General features: G+C 38.6%; 1 protein-coding gene across 4 annotated transcripts in view; it reads right to left on the minus strand.

The window, feature by feature from the left end:
- RORB (RAR related orphan receptor B) overlaps positions 1 to 20,353 on the minus strand; it is a 198,701-nt gene that overhangs the window by 23,727 nt on the left and 154,621 nt on the right. For all 4 annotated transcript variants that reach the window (XM_002742844.6, XM_035302344.3, XM_078348975.1 and 1 more), the window contains 4 exons: positions 7,731 to 7,852; positions 6,208 to 6,340; positions 3,327 to 3,434; positions 872 to 982 (listed from right to left, as the gene is read on the minus strand). In XM_002742844.6, the coding sequence (XP_002742890.1) occupies positions 872 to 982; positions 3,327 to 3,434; positions 6,208 to 6,340; positions 7,731 to 7,852 (474 nt within the window). The remainder of the gene's footprint in view (positions 1 to 871; positions 983 to 3,326; positions 3,435 to 6,207; positions 6,341 to 7,730; positions 7,853 to 20,353) is intronic.

A 20,353-nucleotide genomic window follows, 5' to 3' on the forward strand; every position in this document is an offset into this window, starting at 1 on the left:
CCTCAGCCTACTCAGCTTGAAGATGACCAGGATAAAGACCTTTATGATGATCCACTTCAACTTAATGAGCAGGAGATCTGTATTCTCTTGCTTATAATTTTCTTAGTAACATTTTCTTTTCTTTGGCTTACCTTATTTTAAGAATACAGTATACAATACATTTAACTTGCAAACTATGTGTCAATGGACTGTTTATGTTATCAGCAAGGCTTCCTGTCAACAGTAGGCTATTAGTAGTGAAATTTTTCAGAGTCAAAATTTACATGCAGATTTTTGACTGCATGTAGGGGGTTGGTTGGTGCTCCAACCCCTGCATTGTTCAAGGTCAAATGCATTGCTAAGAAAATATACACCAGCATTTGTCTGAAGTGAGCACACCAACATGAATTTGGGCAAAGATGCCAACATAAAAGGTATTTAAAAAGTAGAAAGTGTATCTAAAAAGTAGAAAGTGTTTCTTTTACTTATGTAGGTCCCCATTCTGGATCTTTCATTTAGGTACATTTCTACTGCATCTCATCCGACTGGAAATTTATTTTCCATGTACTTTATTCTTAAAGTCAAAAATAGAACTTGGCTGTAACTCAGGCCACTATTGGTCTTCCTTTATTTGTTAAGGAACGATTCTTCTTACCTCAATCAGGAATGATCCCTATCCTATGCTTTACTCTTGCACTTGGGCCAAAACTGGTCATTTTAATAAACATGAGGCTACTTCTCTTTGCATTGTCCAAAAATATCAAAAGCTTGGTAAAAAGTACACAGTTCTGTAAAGTTTATCCTGAACACTTCGGCTTAGGCAGGTGTCATCGACGTTATAAATAATAAAGCCAAGTTTTTAAAAAAGGTAAGAGAACTGAGACTGCCCTACCTGGAGATATCAGAACAGCAGATGAGAACAAAGCGATCTCCTCCTCAGTCAGCTGCAAGGAACACAAATTCTTTGCAAAGTCAAATGCTTCATTCACTAGGTCATCAGAACCTACAAAGGAAGAAGGAAAATTGAAGAAAAATACTTGAACTTGAAATGGGTCAAGAGTAAGAAAATCATCATAAACAATAAGCTGTTCAAGGAAGTGCACACTAGACTTCTAGAAAATATATTTTTAAGTTTCTAATTATAAATAGTAATTTGATACTCATCAAAAATAGGAAAATTGGGCAACATCTTGGCCAGGCCATCAAAGTTAACATTACCAATGACGAGCAAGTAGACTTGGTGTGTGAGCAGTGTGACATCTGTCTGGGAATCTGTAATCTGATTATATTCTTACAAATTTGAAATGATTTCCCATTAAGGAATATGAAATAAGTGATTTGGGGATCCTTTACAATAGGGATAATATTCATAGAAAAACATTACAATAGAGGCTGAGGATTGTCAGTCTTTGTAGCACTTGAAGCTAGCAATGTAGGGTATTTCAGGCTTTTAGACTGAGATGTTAGAAATATCTTGCAGAACAGAGATGAGATACACTTCAGGTTAGCAATTTCCTTGGGAATTTGATTGAGGAGCTAGAGTTTACTTATTTTTACCTTCTAATGAATGACTCATAGGTCAGTTGCTTAGCTGTTGTGAATTTTGGCAAAATAATGTTGCAGCTCTACACTGATCCCTGGTAAATGTTTATTTGATGAAGCTGGAAATATACTGAGGTTGCTTGCCAAGGCTTTTCCTCCTTTCCTGAAAATCTAGCCTTTGAGATGACATGGATGTGTATCAGCTGTAGAAGGGAAACATTGCCAGCCTTGATGTTTGTTGGCTGCCATATCAGCTAACAGCACAAGAGGTGAAAGGGCAGTGGCCTTCTTTGGTGTCCGTGGGCAGGATATGGAACAAATGGCACCATCAATCGTTAAAACCTTTCCTGGCATCAGCCCATCTTTGCTAATGTTCTTCCTATCCATGCCATGCACTGATGACTGGATGTGATGATACACAACACTTCCAAACAAAGACTGACTCTGTTAGTGCCTTCCCATAGGAATGGTCTGGAATCATTTTGGACAGGTTGGCATGAGCTCTCTGTGCTCCCAGAACCTCATGAATTAACCTCTGTGGGTGAGAAACAAGTAGAGGAACTCCTCTTTTAATTAAGTATCTTAACTCATGATGATAAATTTACATAGAAACATCAGAGGTCACCCCCATGGATGACCGGAGGTTTACACAATATATAAGAAAGTTGACCAAAAGAAGCTGATTTTATAAAGAATGTTTTATAATGCAGCGCAGCTCTTTCAGCATCAATCTCTAGTTATTTCTTCTTCTTTTTTTTTTTTTAACAGGGTCTCACTTTGTCACCCAGGCTGTAGTGCAGTGGTGAGAACATGACTCACTGTAGCCTCAACCTCCCGGGATCAAGCGATCTTCCTGCTTAGCCTCCCAAGTAGCTGGGACTACAGCTGTGTGTCACCATGCCCAACTAATTATTATTATTTTATTTTTATTTATTTATTTTTGAGTTGGAGTCTTGCCGTGTCACCCAAGCTGGAGTGCAGTGGCATGATCTCAGCTCACTGCAACCTTAGCCTCCTACGTTTAAGCGATTCTCTTTCCTCAGCCTCCCAAGTAGCCAGGATTACAAGTGTGTGCCACCACGCCTGGCTAATTTTTGTATTTTTGGTAGAGACAGGGTTTTACCATGTTGTCCAGGCTGGTCTAGAACTCCTGACCTTAAGTGATCCACCTGCCTCAGCCTCCCAAAATACTGGGATTATAGGTGTGAGCCACTGCACTTGGTGATGCCTAGCAAATTTTTTTATTTTTTTGTTTGTCTTGAGATGGAGTCTCATTCTGTTGCTGGGCTGGAGTGCAGTGGCATGACCTTAGCTCACTGCACCCTCTGCCTCCTGGATTCAAGCAATTATCCTGTCTCAGCCTCCCAAGTAGCTGGGACTATAGGTGCATGCCACCATACCCAGCTAATTTTTGTATTTTTAGTACAGATGGGATTTTGCCATGTTGCCCATGCTGGTCTTGAGCTCCAGGGATCAAGCAATCTGTGCCCTCTGGCCTCCAAAAGTGCTAGGGTTACAGGCATGATCCACTGCACTGGCCCTTGACTTATTTCTGAATGAATGATGTCTCAATAGCGTTGTTCTCAGCAGGGACCTTGGTTCTCTCTTTCTTTTGTATTGGGAGCCACAGTTACAAGATCAGGAGAGGCTCGTCTGAATGAGAAGCTCATCAGGTCCATCTCTTATAGAATAATGAGTTACTGGTTCACATCAAAGAATCAAGGCATTTCATTTACCGATTTCAATCTAAGTGGAGAAACTGATGGTAGCTAATAAAATTGTGTCCTCATCAAAGGGAAACTTACCTAAGGCTTTGAACATTTGCATCCCTCCATATTTTCCTTCAAACAGAACAGTGTTGTTTAATGGGTTGAAGGCACGGCACATTCTCACTAAAACCACTTCCAAGCAACCTATGAGTAAAAAAATAAAAATAAAAATATACATATATATTTGATAATAAAGAGGTTATTACTGCATATAGGTAAGAGACTTTCAAGAATTTTAAAACACACAGACACACACACACAGAAATCCCTTAAGTTTCTTCCCCAAAAATAACTATTAGTTTGGTAGAAAAATAATTGCAGTTTTTGCTATTAAACATACTGGCAAAAACCTAATATATTTGCACCAACTTAATACATTAGAACTCTTGATACTTATGTGAGGAATTAAGGAGAAAATATACTTTACAGGTGGCTAAGCTGGAGGGCATAGACATTACTTTGTGAAAATACATTTCTCTCTATTTTTCGACTAATATTAAAGCTAGTTTCAATTCGTGAATTCACAATTGATGAAATGAGGGCAGGAACTTTGTCTGCAGGGATATGCAGCCATAATTATTGAATTCATTCTTGTATCTCCAGGACAAAGAAAAGTTTCTGGCACATAGTAATTGCTTAGTAAATATTTATTGAATGCATTTGTTTACTACCATTGTTCTTCCCTTTGAGCATTATTAACATCCTGAGGAAATACTGCTGCATAATTTCTCCTGGAGAAATGGGCTTTTGCCCGTAGTGCAGTTGAAGTTCATAGCCAGACTCAGCAGCCACAGATGTACATGAGAGCATCATTCTGGTGATTAGCCTATGACTTTGGTACCTGTCTTACGGCACCACTTTATCTTTATGTCTGTTTTAGTTCCTTTGCTACATGTATGTATGATGATTTCTCTCTGCTTCTCTTTGGTATGTCACCTAGAATAGAGGCTTATACATAATTTACAAATATCAATTGAAGCAATGCTTTTCTGACACAAACAGTAGATGGGTATCATTTATTAAGTATCTACACAATGGAAGGAACTTTCTTTAGCCTCTTACATTGATTTTTATGTTTGCTCCTTACAATAACTATTTCAGGTTTATTAGCTCTATTTATGGAGGAGTTACACAAGGGTTGAAAATATTAACTACCTTGCCTTTTTTACCAGAGTACTAGAGTCAACATTTTTACACCAGGTAGAGATGTTAAAGATTATATGGCGCAGTGGTTCCCAAACATTAGCCTATGAGTCAGTTATGTCTGAGTCTTAGAGATACAATGAACTGGATTCCATAGGCTCATAGTGCCTGTGTCACTGAACTGCCAGTAATCTCCTTTGACGTTGTTGATGCAATTCCAAGTTTGGAGTTCATTGTTTCAAGTACATCTCTTTATTTTACAAATGAAGAAACTGCTATCTAGAGAGTTGAGCTCACATATCAAGTGTGGCAGATTTGACTTTTCAAAGAGGATCAGAAAAATATCTTCCATTCCATATGTTTTCTAGGACCTTACCACTCCCCTATCAAGTAGTAGAATCCATGTCTCCTATCCTTGAATCTAGGTTGATCTTCATGACTGATGGTTAATAATGGAAATAACAATATGTGTTTTCTGAAAATAAGTTAGAAAAATATATGCATTTCTGTCTTGTTCTTTTGGGGTGCTAGCTTTCGGAGCCTAGTGATTATGCTGTGAGCAAGTCCAAGCAGTCTATGGAGGGTCTCACATGGGGAGGAACTGAAGCCCACAGCCCAGATCCTTGGCTAAACTCCAGGCTGTCAACCAGCACAACTCACCAGTTTCAAATCCAATTTGAAAGTGGATTCCTCTGGCCTGAGTTGAGTTGACTCAGTGAATACCACATAGAGCAGAGTTAAGGTCATCACTGCTGAGCCCTGCCCAAATTTTAGCTTTGAGAGTGAAAGAAATGATTTTTCTTGTTGCTGTGATTAAATTTTACAGTGGTTTAGATGACTGGTACATCAGTTTGGCACTTCAGTCAAGGCTTTCATAAACTTGCATCATTTGGTAAACAAGGAGCAATATCTTAGAATAACAGTTATATTTGGCCCAAGTTTAAATCCCAACTTTGTCATGTACTGGTTTTGTAATATTGAACATAGCTCTTCACTTCTCTGACTCTTTTCTTCCTCCTCTCTAAGATGGAAATAATAACGTAGATCTCACAAGACTACTTGAGATATCATAGGGAAACATAAACATATATGTATGCTATTTTATATATGAGTATGTTATTGTTATTACCATGGCCTAGGACCATGAAAGTTTGCATAAACACCATCATGGTTCTTATTTTCTATTTTCAAAGGGACCCAAGAAAGACAAATAATTTCTTTTTCCTGTTTGGTAATAACATCTGCAAAGTCAATCATATGCAGAGTTTCTTGAGCTACTTCCGAAGCGATTGTGTGTGTCAGGGAGTGTGCGAGGGAAGGGTGGGGAAAGATTAGAGTACTGTGGAGTTTCTCCTGGTGTGTACTGGCTGCAGGCTATCCTCATTAAAATGATTGGAAATGACCACAGAGGCAGAACTCAGCTAGCCTGCATTTTTTTCCCTTCACAGAAGGCAAGGAGTACGTTTTAGTGCCGGCTCAGCAATTCAGCCACCTTGACACGCTAATTACTTGCACTGCCTGTCAAGCTGGGTATCTCAACCTCCACAATTAATAGCTCCACTTTCAATAAGCAAAATTGTATTTGACTTCAAAGGGGAACTGAATGAGTATCAGGGCATTTTTATTACTGAGAGTTTCCTTTGGGAGTTGGCTGACAATGTGGGTGGTAAAAACGAGCTGCATATTGGAAGGAGGATTTTCTTGAACCAACACAGTGCTAAGGGCCGACCACATCCTGGCCTGAAATAGGCCCCCCATGAATATTATTGCTTACCTGACTTCAGAAGTAGAATTTGATCATTTTGACAGAGCTCCATGAAGCCTGTTATCCGTTTTGCAAACTCCACCACGTATTGGATGGCGTGAGTGATCTGGATGGCACATTGTTGCCACAGTGCTTCCCTGGACTTCAGGAGAGAAGACACAGGATGTAAATGGGGGAAACAACTTACGGAGAGTCAACAGAACATTCAGGTTTGCCTTACTGGTGCTTACCAGTCACTTGGGGCCCAAGGAGGTAATTTATGTGTTTCCTTTAAATGAGGAGGGTACTATTTTTATTTTTTTCCCCTTGATAATATTTTGACCTATTTGGACCTCAATATGCCACAATTATCAAAGTACTGAGGTGAAAATAATAGCAACACTGTTTATAGAATATAGGATAGCTTTGTTATTTTCTTTACTATTTTTTCCTCTCTTTCTTCCTCCTTGCTTAAACAAAGCCTGAGTTTGTAGAGAAAATAACAAATCTATCTTCACATACTATTAATATAAAAAGCAAAGCTTTGCATTGAGGGATAACCAGTTCATTCACCGGCTTCCATGACATCATTTTAATGGGTACCTGATGGACACTAAATTTGTAATATTTTAATGTTTTCAGACCTACAGAAATTGTTTTTTGGTATAAAAAGAGTTCTGAGGAAAAAGGTATTACATCAAATCAAATTATTCTCCTAAGTTAAATAGAATGCCCCAAACATATTTTAGTCCTTGGATTATTTTCTGAAATGAGAAACATAAATCTATATGTGTTAATTCTACTTTTTATTGACCATACAGACACAATACCTTTGTTTCCCTATTTATATGAAAGTACTAAGATTTAATTGTTCTAGTGGAGAAAAATCAGCATATTGTAAACATTTATTTAGATACACAAACATTTACATATTTTATTAAAATTCCATCTACTGGTAGATCTTGTAATTGGGAATCTCTATCCCAAAGTAACGTAATGTGACTCCTGGAAAACAACAATAAATTCCTCTTAAAAACTTCTTCAGTAAACCCAAGAAATAACATAATGTAATAATAATCATTTGGGATGAGTTCTCCCTTTTTTTGGATTCTTTTCAACATGTAGGGCAAGAAAAAAAGTTAGAAAGTTTTGTTCCATATATTTGTTGTGTAAGTTTGTGATGATTACAACTGCTATGATTACTACATTGCTTCTGCTTCTTGCCTTGATGCAAGAAGTCACCAAGAGTGTCCTAAAATCATTTGATGAAGGCATACTCTCTGTAGTAACTCAAATAGGGCAGTGATTTCCAATCATGGTAGTTTTGCCTCCTTGGAACAGTTGGCAGTATCTGGAGACATTTCTGGTTGTCATAAATGTGGGTGAGGGCGATACCACATCTAGTGGGTAGAGCCAGGGATGCTGGTATCGTATAATTTGCAGGATGCCCTTACAGAAAAGAATTGCCCAGCGCAACATGCCAATAGTGCTGAGCTTGAGCAAGACAGACATAGGGTAATCACAGAAAAAGGTTCTCATGGTTTCCAGACTACCTTGCTTTGATAAGCTTTAATTTCTTCATAGGTGTGGGTCTGCCACGCCAGCTGGTGCAGCTCTTCCATGGTATATTGACATGTCTCCAAATGGGACTTAATGATGTTCTGTGCAATTCGATCTGTGAGAAAAGATATCAGTTCAAAGGTTTGTGAATAAAATCACTCTGCTCTTTAGGTTTCAATGTGTACTATAAGAATGCCTTTGCTATCTATCTTAAAATCTTCAGACAAACTCTTTATTACCTTTTTTCAATTGTCAGGATTTTAATCAAAATTTACTGCTTTCCCCAGATCTTTTTGATCACAGCTTACGGGTTTTACAAGTTGTAAACCATTCAAAGGTATTTATTTATAAAAAAGATAGAAAATTATAATATTTCATGCTTTTTGGCTAGAAATTCAACTAGTAGTCTTAATATTTGCACTCCAAATACTTTAAAATATTTTGAAAATCACTAGAACCCTATCGTTTATCTCAGAAAGGAGGAATTAAAATATAAATTTGTTTTTTTTTTTTAAAGGAAATATTAAACAATACACTTTAAAAAAAAAGGCTGAGTAAAGAGGAAATAAGGAATAGAATGTGGGGACAAGGAAAGAAATTAAATTTTCTGATAATACTATATTTGTCGATTTGACTTTAGGGCAATGTAAATATCTGACATAATAATAAGAGAGGTGGTGTACACAATAAAATACTGGCTCATGAGTTGATAATGATTGGAATTGGGTCATAGGGACCATTATATTCTCCTTTTAAATTTTTTATATAATACATTTTTTCTTTTACAGAAAGTTTAAAAATGACAAAAATGATTATATTCACAAAAATTAGTAGCAAACACAATCGGTCTTTTTGGGCAGTTTATCCTAATCGAGTTGAATTTCATATTGTATCTTAAATACCAACCATTATGAGTTTGGAGGCAGGAAAGTTGAGCAATAGAACCAGACATAAGAGCTCTCCTTAAGAAAAGCCTGCTGTGAGTCCCCTGAAGGTGGCTAGAACTAGAAGGAGGTCTCTTATAATCACAACTGCTAGTTGAACACATGGAGAAGGCGACAGCTTAGAAAACCAAACTATTCAGGATTTCTGTATGTGGTGAGTGGAATGAATATGACCAAATCTTCCCAATACCTGCTCTTGGGTCATACAGAAATAAAATTTTTCTTGTATTTCAGGTTGTCCCATTTCAAATGTAAGTTCTGTTCTTTCTAAATGGCCAGCCCCGTTTCTCCAGGACAGCCCTCAAAGCAGCATTTGAATGTCTCCTTTTATCTCACTGAGCTTCTGGTACATAGGGTACAAAGTAAATCAAATTTTAGTAATGTAGAGACAAAAATGTAAATTTAACCTTCTAATAAATTTTCTAAATAAAAATCTCCTATAGACCAGCGCCTGGCACATTGGAGACACTGAATAAATGGTAGCCACAGTTATTCTTCTTAGGACAGTCTACATAGTTTCTCATCAGAGGAGCAATATGATGACTCCAATGGAAATAAAATTCAGTGGAGATATTTAATTCTGCAATCGTCTTACTGAAGGAAGGTATTTCAATATTTAGTAGAGTTTTTCAATCAAAATGAAGTGATATATGTAGAAGATGCTACCAAATACTAACTTCTGATGATAGTTCTACTCTATTGGATTCAACATTGACATTTCTAGGCTTGCACTGCTTATGATTTTGATTACAAAATTTTTTCTTTCTTTTTTTTTTTTGAGATGAAGTTTCGCTCTTGTTACCCAGGCTGGAGTGCAATGGCGCGATCTCGGCTCACGGCAACCTCCGTCTCCTGGGCTCAGGCAATTCTCCTGCCTCAGCCTCCTGAGTAGCTGGGACTACAGGCACGCGCCACCATGCCCAGCTAATTTTTTGTATTTTTAGTAGAGATGGAATTTCACCATGTTGACCAGAATGGTCTCGATCTCTTGACCTCGTGATCAAGAGGTCAAGGCTGAGGCCGGTGCCTCGGCCTCCCAAAGTGCTGGGATTACAGGCTTGAGCCACTGTGCCCGGCCCAAAATCTTTTCTTTAAAAAATCCTATATTTGAAGTTTTATTGAACATTCTCCTATGGTATAGAAAGGTAAAAATTACTCTATCCATCACATTAAAATAGATTGGTATGTCATGGTTCATCATTTTTCAATTTCACCTGTGCAGTGTAATTACTTAGAATCTAAAAAACATACTTGTTTTTCAGTTGGTATATAATGAAAACATAAGATTTTATAGCTCTATAGTTTTCAAACTATTATCTTCTTGGTGTAGTTTGTTTTCATCTTCAAAGACATGCTGATTTGTTGGTAATTTACAGGCTTCAGGATTTATAAACAAGACTATCATTGCCACTCACAATTGTATTATGAAAAACTCTATCTGTTTCTTTATGATACCTGCCTGGAACTGTTGGCCAAAGCTTAAGAATTCTCTGGCCTTCTCATATCAAAATTTAGGATTCTATGGTTTGTGAGGAAGGGTAGGTACAATAAAAACATGGGAAGGTTAAGGAAAGAGGAAATTAAATCCACATGCATGTTTTAGGACTCAACTCAGATGACCATGGCTGGTGAAAGTTTCCCTGCCTCCCAAGTCCTCAGGAAGAAGGGCTGGCAGCCACCACACTTTGATTCTGCCTTAATTGGGCCCTTATTCCAGTGAGATTCATACTGTGGTTATTTGAATCCCTCTGTCCCACACCCTTTAAGATTATGAGCTCTTCAAGAACTGGGCAGCAGATCCCAGCATAATGCCTTCATATATTAATTCAACAAATATTTTTGAGAAGATACTGTATTTCTTTCTTTCTTTCTTTCTTTTCTTTCCTTCCTTCCTTCCTTCCTTCCTTCCTTCCTTCCTTCCTTCCTTCCTTCCTTCCTTCCTTCCTCTCTTTCTCTTTCTCTCTTTCTTTCTTTCTTCTTTCTTTTTTTGACCAAATCTCACTCTGGTGCCCAGAATGGAGTGCAGTGGCACAATCTCCGCTCACTGCAACCCCCGCCTCCCAGCTTCAAGCGATTCTCATGCGTCAGCCTCCAGAGTAGATGGGATGACAGGTGCTCACCAACATGCCTGGCTAATTTTTGTATTTTTAGTAGAGATGGGGTTTCCTCACCTTGGCTAGACTGGTCTCGAACTCCTGACCTCAAGGGATCTACCTTCTTCAGCCTCCCAAAGTGCTGGGATTACAGACATGAACCACTGTGCCCAACCCTTGCCTTTGTTTTAAAGCATCTTACAATACTTTAATTTCATATCATGATGCAATGAATGCCCACAGTTATTGTGGGAGCCCAAAGAAGAAAGTGGCTAACTAAGTCCGGGGATGGGGGTGGGAAAATAACTACAGAGGAGATGCCTGAGTCTTGAAGGTTGAGCACAGTTTGTCACATGGAGAAGAGAAAGATGTGCCCCAGGTAGAGGGAATGATGTTATGAAGGCACAGATAGAAAGCTAGCTCTAGGCTAGGTAATTTCTGACATTACATCCTACATCTTTCCAACCTGTACCTTTTTTTTTTTTTTTTTCAGTCCAGAGGTCTTTTATTTCTTTAACACCTATTATGCCATGAATTCATAGGGAAGAGGTTCCAGTAGCTCAGGCTCCTTCCCATTGGTTCTCACACAGTGCACTTCTCTGGGTGGAGCAGCAGGCTGGCACTTCAGTTGAACCCAAGTACCTTTCTCTTTGGCTTCTTTCTTATTCTGATTATTTTCCTTCACACGTTTCAGGAAGCGATCTGGGCTCTTAGAGTGCTCGATGTGCTCAATACACACATTAATTCTCTTGGCAAGAATCTTGCCCTTAACTTGTTTACAACAATGCCAACAGCATGCTGGGTAACATTGTAGATTCTTCCAGTTTTGTTGTGATAACATTTGTGGGGCATTCCTTTTTGAACAGTACCCATTCCCTTGATGTCTACAATATCACCTTTCTTATAGATTCACATATACATGGCCAAAGGAACAACTCCATGTTTTTTAAAAAGCCTAGAGAACACATAGAGAGAGTGCCTCTCCTCTATCCCTTTGCATTCATCATTTTGGCGAATTACTGGAAGATGGCGGTTCCCTACAACCTCTACTTATTTATAATCAGTCTCCGCTTTACTGAAGAATTCAAGCAATGTTTAGAAAGAGTGAGTGAGTCTAGACCAGTTTCTATGGAGCTAGTAAGGTGTTTTGAAACCAAGTCTGTCTTTCCAGGCTGGAAGTCTTGTGTATTTGCAACATAGGGTGCATGGAGGAGACAGGGAGAAATAAGACTAGGGTAGATGAAATTTGTGACTGAAGTAGGGGCGTCTGCGTAAGCAGGCCAAGGAATTTTATCTTTATGAGTTTTGGATTTTATCTCTGAATGTTACCAATTCAGAGGTAACTGGTAACCAACTGAAGCTGTAAGGTAGGAGAGTGACGTGGTCGGTTTTTTGTCTTATTTATTTATTTATTTATTTATTTTTGAGACAGAGTCTCATTCTGTTGCCCAGGCTGGAGTGCAGTGGCAAGATTATGGCTCACTGCAACCTTCACCTCCCACTTGACTGAGGCAGGTTCAAGTGATTCTCCTGCCTCAGTCTCCCAAGTAGCTGGGACTACAGGCCTGTGCCACTACACCTGGCTAACGTTTGTATCTTCAGTAGAGACAGGGTTTCTCCATGTTGGCCAGGCTGGTCTCAGACTTTTGACCTCAGGTGATCCACCCGCCTCAGCCTCCCAAAGTGTTGGGATTGCAGGCATGAGCCACCATGCCCAGCCTTGGTTTTTCTTTTAGAAATGTGACTTTGGTCATGGCAATGATGAGATGGCATTAGTGAGTACATGAAATTAATCAGGCTGTTGTGAAAATTGAGGCAAGCTATAAGTAAGATCTGGACTAGGTCATAATGACAGAGATGGAGTGAAGGAGCTAGATGCAAGACAATTTTGAAGGACAATACATGGGACCAGCAGATGTGGCACAGAGAGAAATTATTAACTATAGTGGGTGCTCAACCAATGCTGAGTTAGTGAAGATAATGCTGAAGATGTCCATCCATTCTTCCTTCCTTCAATTGTCTGCTTGATTTCACAAAGGATTTGAAAAGTTAAGATTGACCCCTTGAAGATCTTAAAGCCTGAGCACTCAGAATGGCTCTGAAGTCGAATGGTAAGCGTGCAAAATTATTTCCCGTATCCTTGTGGTGGGAAATACAAGTCAAATGTCTTTTGAACATAAGACTTATTATAAATGGCAATGAAGACAAAAGCATAGCAGCAGCAACTGCAGACACTTTCCTCCTCCACTTTCTCTCACTGTTCTGCAGTGCAGAGGTGAGCCATGTGTAAAAACCAACTTGACTCTCTCAAAGCTCAGGTTGATACAAGACGTGGTAGCGCTAGACTGGGTCTCATGGGAGCAAGGCTGGAGGGCTCATTCTGTCAATTAGAAAGATGTTTGAATGTCCGAGGAGATGGTTTGCTTAGACTGAGAGTCTGCAGTTGTGAAAAGAGGAGAAGGATTTAAAAAGAAAGGCCAAAGGAGAGACAATGAATACAGTATGCAAAGTTCCTGTTGGGAGCCAAAGGAACTTTCAAGAGTCCTTGCCTGGAAAAGTAGAAAAGGTAATAGTAAATGTAGTCCTCTCTAGGGACCAACCACATGAGAAAGTCCAGACAAAAGAGACTGAGGTAAAAGAGCAGAGGATATGGAATCTTTCTGGGCAATCTCACATCCTTCATCCGTTACCCTAACTTGGATTGCAGCTGTTTCTCAGCTCAGTTTTTGTTGGATTCTTTGACTAGCTTGAGCTGCAGATGGTACATGTCGAAGAAGGAGTCAGCATGCTCTGCGCTGGGATGGTAGGTCTGACAGGAATATGGCCTAGATAACTAACTGGTGGGAAATTCTACCACCTCCAAAGGTGATGCACACAAACTCTACACTCTGCTCTTCCTGAGACAGGGATGAGGCTGGAGATTTCTTAAGGGGATGTGAAAGAAAACCTTTAATGAAAATGCAGCTGCAACTTCTCAGTAGTTAAGATTCAGTGTTCAGTGAGACAGAGGTTTGTTCAATTTATTAAAAGCATGTGGGCTGCTTTGATAGTTAATCTAATGATGGAGAGGAAGGAGAAAAACAATTTTATATGCTCAGTCTGTCCAGTCATTCCTTTTAAATTATAAGGCAAAAAGGCAAAAAGTGAATATTTATGCAGGCAAGGAAAAATTGGGTGTGTATTACAGGTTAATATTAAGTTCAGATTCCTCACCTTCTATTTGTTAATTTCATGAAAAATCACTTGCTCTCACTTTCTTTCTCTTCCTTTGCCTTCTATATTCTCATATGCATAAACACATGAAACTCTCCCCCCACTGCTGTTTTGTTTTCAACTTGGACCCTGATACTATTCTTGGTGGACGACTTATTGAAATCCAAGATTCATATTCAATTAATAGAATTTTTTTTTTTAACGACAGGTTTCACCATGTTGGTCAGGTTAGTCTTGAACTCCGGACCTCAGGTGATCCACCCACCTTGGCCTCCAAAGTGCTTGAATTACAGGCATGAGCCACCACGCCCGGCCCTTGAATTTGTAACTTTATATATTAAGTAACTTTATGGAATAGAAATGACAATGTGTGATTCAAATAAAAAAATGGTCTTAGAAAGCTTTAAAATAATTGATTTAGGTAAATATACTTCTGTATGACTTTTATAAAAAAGATTTAAAAATATTGTTAAAATTGTTACACCTCCTTAGAAGTCTTAGGGTAATCTTTACTTTTGATGTGGGCAATAAGAAGAGAGAAATTACATTTTTTAAGGGAAAACTGGAATAAAATTGATGATAATTCTCAATAGTATGTGCAATAATTATAGAACCCTGGGGTTGAAACTAATCTCCTTCCTCCATTTCCAAATGGACTGTATCTAAATAATCCTAGAAATTAGTTAAGCCTCCTCTCTCTCTCTCTCTCTCTTTTTCTCTCTCTCTCTCTCTCTCTCTCTCTCTCCCACCCTGAGACTGTGAAGGACTTCTTCTACATATCCTAACCCTTCCTCAATACTCTATTAATAAATCAAAGAAGTAAGAAACAAAGCCCAGTGTAAGGATTTGCAGCATGATTGAGATGTGTGTGATAAGGTTTATATAGGCAAATAGAGTTTTTTGGTCAGTTATATTAGATGATGTAAAAAGGTGTAAGAATAATATTTTGAAGCAATATTTAAAGAAATAAATGAAAATAACTTCTCTTACATATTGATCCACATAGTTAAGCAAAGTTTGGAAACAAGTCATCCAAATTACCTAATCCTATGTAGAAAGAAAAGGGCTACATCTGCTTATTTTGGTGAGAAAGAAGTAAACTGACAAGCAAGGTGACAATTTCTTGTTTATAACTGTGATGTTATAAAATGAGGACCAGCTTGCAGCTACTAAAATAGTAAGTGACCTTCTGCAGCTCTGATTTCAACCACTCAGCAGGTTTTTTCCACCAAAGCGGCTTATTTTAGCTCTCACTAGACATTTCAGCAAATGGCGCTCTCCAAAGGCTACAGTGGCTCAGACACGGATTGCACGGGTAGTTTCATTAGAATCCCACATCCTGGGAGTGGGGAAAGTTGAGCATATCTTTAAAAACTGCTGCTTTCAGTGTTATTACTAAGAGCACCCGAGGCCCCACTGCACCAAGGTGAGAAAGCTGAGACTCAGAGCTATATATAGCGCTAGAGGCTGTTGCTCCTGAACTTCCTAATTCTCTGCCCCCACCTCCTCCTCTCCGTTTTTTTTCTCTCTCAGGAGAAAGAATGGTTTCTTCTTGTTGAACTATACCCTCTATTCATTTTCTTCCACAAGGGACTTTTTTTTAAAGTTAGAAGTATTCTTTCTAAAATACCATATCTCAGCCTCAAAGTGATTAATGAATTTTTAATTTGTCACTTGCCTTAAGGATCTAGAGTACCACTGAATTCTCTGTTTAGTTTATACTACGAGTGCGAAAATGGAATTCTTAGGGGATTCATTTTGAATTAATGGCAGGATATCTCTATGGACTTGCTCAAGGCATGTTTTAAGTGTCTACATTAGGTTTTTGTAATATCAAGATTTCTCAGAATTTGTACTCTTAGGAGGTAATGAAAGCATATTAAACAATTGGTTGAAAAGTGAAACATTTAACCAAATGCCCACACATTTTTCCTTTTTCTCAACAGACCACCAGTTCTGTTTTCTGTCATTAGATAGAACAAGTCTAATGATTTGTCATTGATGAATGTCAGAAAAGACAATGTCATTTAAAGACCTTTCTGATTTTTCTAATCCCTATTTAAAGATCATTATTTTTAGCATGAATAGAATTCTGCTGTCAGAATAAAACTATCAATATATTTAAGCTTAAAACAGCAATCATTAGTGATCTGTAGATTCAAAAGAAGAGTAGTAGATTTAGCATTTTTTTCCTCAAGTTTTTTAGGCAGAAATTGGGGGAATCAACAATTTATAACTTATCTGTTGGCTCAGTTCATGGTCCAACCACTCATTACTTCCTCCTAATTAATCAAGATAGCTTTCAATTTACTTTTCATGCAAATTCTATTGCCAACTCACATATCAGAGAATGGCATAACTGATTTTTACTTCATGTGGATCTGAATATTCTAAGATCAATTTGTTCCTAGAGCTCTTCAGAAAAAATATGTGGACAAAATGTAAGATGATGCTGTTAACTTTTAAAAATGATAAAAATATAATAAAACACAGTTCAATAAAATAAGAAATGGAAAAAACAATTTAAAAAATCAGATTAATGCAAGTAATAGTAACATCTGGGCAAAACTGAATGAATAGATTAATAAAATAATTAACATTTTCTCAAATTTGAGGAAATTTTATCAAGTAAGATAACTTTTTTTTTTTCTGTTGTGTTGGAGTCTTGCTCTGTTGCTTGGCTGGAGTGCAGTGGTGCAATCTTGGCTCACTGCAACCTCTGCCTCCCTGGCTTAAGGGATTCTCTTTCCTCAGTCTCCCAATTAGCTGGGATTACAGCATGTGCCACCACACCTGGCTGATTTTTGTATCTTTTAGTATAGATGGAGTTTCACCATGTTGGCCAGGCTGGTCTCAAACTCCTGGCCTCAAGTGATCTGCCCACTTCAGCCTCCCGAAGTGCTGAGATTACAGGTGTTAGCCACCACGCCTAGCCTCAAGTAAGAAAGCATTTTCTAATAGAAGGTAAGAAAGTAGAAAATAAAGCTGAAAGAACTTACATAGCATTTGTGTTTAAGCAGAGTGTATCCAAAGTGGGGGGAAAAAAATCATAAGCAGCAAAAACAAGTTAACTATCTAAGAGGCTGCTTTCTTTATTTAATAACAGAAAGCTGTTTTGGAACACAAGCATTTTGCTATATTGCAACAGTGTGTGTCTAATTTTTGGAAAATTACTGTTCCCTTTCTTGAAATCAGTTGACGAAATTGAGAAAGAATCTATTTTAAAAAGATTACATTTAAAAGAGAACTTTTTTTTTTTTTTTTTTTGAGACGGAGTTTCACTCTTGTTACCCAGGCTGGAGTGCAATGGTGCGATCTCGGCTCACCGCAACCTCCGCCTCCTGGGTTCAGGCAATTCTCCTGCCTCAGCCTCCTGAGTAGCTGGGATTACAGGCACGCGCCACCATGCCCAGCTAATTTTTTGTATCTTTAGTAGAGACGGGGTTTCACCATGTTGACCAGGATGGTCTCGATATCTTGACCTCGTGATCCACCCGCCTCGGCCTCCCAAAGTGCTGGGATTATAGGCTTGAGCCACCGCTCCCGGCCAAAAGAGAACTTTTACAGTAAAAAGATCTCCTTCACAGAACAATCAGAAAGATTAATGTACTGAAATGTCCTGCAATTGATGAGTTTTAGGGGAGTTATTATGGTAAGACCAAGAAAGCCAACATGGCCCCTTTCAGTCTTGTAGTTTGTGTATTTGGGGAAGTTGCTTAACCTATTTAGCTCAGTTTCTTTGGGTTTGATCTTCCATCTGCAAGAAGATTTGGCATCAGCGATGTTTTCTAAGGACTGTGTGAAGCTTGACAACCTGAGTCTGGAGAGGCTACATGAGAATTTTCTTTCTTTCCTTCTTTGTTTTTTAAACAGACTCCTATTCTACTGCCCAGGCTGAAGTGCAGTGGTGCGATCTCGGCTCACTGCAACCCCTTCGCCTTCCAGGTTCAAGCAATTCTCCTGCCTCAGCCTCTCAAGAAGCTGGGATTACAGGCTGTGCCACCACACCTGGATGATTATGGTATTTTTAGTGGAGACAGGGTTTCACCATGTTGGCCAGGCTGGTCTTGAACTCCTGACTTCATGTGATCCACTGGCCTCGGCCTCCCAAAGTGCTGGGATTACAGGTGTGAGCCACTGCACCTGGCCGACATGAGAATTTGTTTTGACTCATGAGGGAGAAGCCTTGCAGAGTTACAGAGGGTGAGAGTACAGTTTACAGCCTTAAAGGCACTTGAAGAGTCTTAGATAGGACAAAACAAAATAGTACAATCCAGAGGCCATTAAAATCTTCCTTTAGTCTCCTTAAAAACTGCACCTCCACATGCTACCAAAGGACAACTAATGGGTCACAGATGATGAAACCTCATTATGAAAATTGCCCAGGGCCATCATTAGGATTGATTTTTACCACTTGAATTTTGTTGACATATGGATTGGTTGTTAATTTAAACAGATGCAATCCTTCCCCCACCTCGCCACCCTTTTGCATGTTTAGTCAATGCATTTCTGACCTTTAGGAGGAACTAATTTAGAAGTAATCTTTGGAGGCCATTTTTATTTTTTCAAACACTCTAAATTTTAAAAAGTACTTTGGTTATTTAAATAATGCATTTAATCGACTAATGTTTTAAAATAGTGTTTTTTTATTGTGTCAAATTGTTCCAGAACAAATGATGCTGAAAACCAAATAGCAGTTCCCCAATAGGCCTTATAAACATGACTCAAATTTAAACAGCAAGTTCGTGCTCCTCAGTATTAAGATTATGTTGTCAAGAGAAAGCTGACATTAAAAAAATAAATAAACAAAACAAAAAAGTTTTTCCAGCTGAGAGTATTTCCAACAGGTTTCCTCACATTTGCAAACATCACAGAAATAAATCCCGTATTGGTTAGCAGAGTGCCTGTTAAATTGGTTGCATACCATGCTAATCACACCAAAGTATACTAATTTCCATCAATCTTGTGATCAACTGGCATTTCTGTGTTCCATAGCCCATGTGGTATTTTAAGCCTTACCAGCTCTTCCAAAAATGGGTGCTTGAAAGTGTGGCTGATATATTCACCCAGCCGGTGGAAAAGTAATTCAGAACTCTGAGAGTCAATGTCAAAGCTTGCAATGCCTTAAAAGTATGGCTTCTCTGAAATATAACATCTTGAAATACTATTTAATGTGGAAACTTTCATTAGGGACTGATTCTGAGGTCACTTCATAAATAGAAATATTCCCTCCTCCTCCAAGTCACAGAAAGAACCTCCTGAAATCTCCTTTCCTTTTGCTTACTGTAGAATATTTTATAACTACCATGGCTTTTGAAATTGAATGTATAAAATGGAGTTGATTTTCCAGGAGCTTCTCAATAACATTATTTTTGTTGTTGTTTTTGGTACATTTTCAAATCCTCTCACGATGTTCTAAATTCTAAGGCAAAATGTAATCCCAAACTAGTATCTCCAGGAGAAATCCACTCAGGAAGATAAATTTTGCACAATTTCGACTCAAAATTAAAAAGGTGCTTTAGAAGATTATTCTAATCTAGTGAATTGCTAGCACATTAGGAAAACCGTATTAACAGAGTCACAGGCATGTAGTGATTAATAGGCACACATATACTATAAGCAGGTATACATGTCTATGAGTACTCGAATTGAGCATATATGTGTGTGTGTGTTGTTTGTGATATAAATCCATATTTACATTTGTTTGGAAACTTGATGGTTACAAAGTGCTTTCTGTACATTCTACATTTATTGCAGTTGTGGGGAAGCACTGCATGTATTACTAGGTGATTGTAGAACATCTTTGCAGAGTTATTGGAAGATATCTAGAAAGACACGCATTCAAATAACCCTAGGTATTAACTGTAGAGTCCTTGCTTCCAGGTATCCTCTACAATAATCCACAGCCATAGACTGGTTAGCACTGTTGTTGTAATTATGATAGAGACCCTAGGAATATGACAAATTGGCCCCAAACTGGGAGAATTCCTTTCTGAGACAGAAGGCAGGACTTTGGAAATAAGCAGGCTTTGGGAGATATTCTGTGGGTGGAGCAGGACAAGATGATGTTAAAATTTCAGAAGAGTCAAGTAAGCCCCTCTCCAATGAGCCAGGTGACCTAAGTAGACTGGTTACTTAGTAGTCAAGAACACATCTTCTGCCAGGTGTGGTGGCTCATGCCTGTATTATCAGCACTTTTCGGGGGCTGAGGAGGGTGGATCACCTGAGTTCAAGAGTTCAAGACCATTCTGGCCAACACGGTGAAACTTGTCTCTACTAAAATACAAAAAATTAGCCGGGCGTGGTGGCGCTCACCTGTAGTCCCAGTTACTAGGGAGGCTGAGGTAGGGGAATCGCTTGAACCCT

Source organism: Callithrix jacchus, chromosome 1 (assembly GCF_049354715.1).
Source record: "Callithrix jacchus isolate 240 chromosome 1, calJac240_pri, whole genome shotgun sequence".
NCBI classification, from domain to species: Eukaryota; Metazoa; Chordata; class Mammalia; order Primates; family Cebidae; genus Callithrix; species Callithrix jacchus.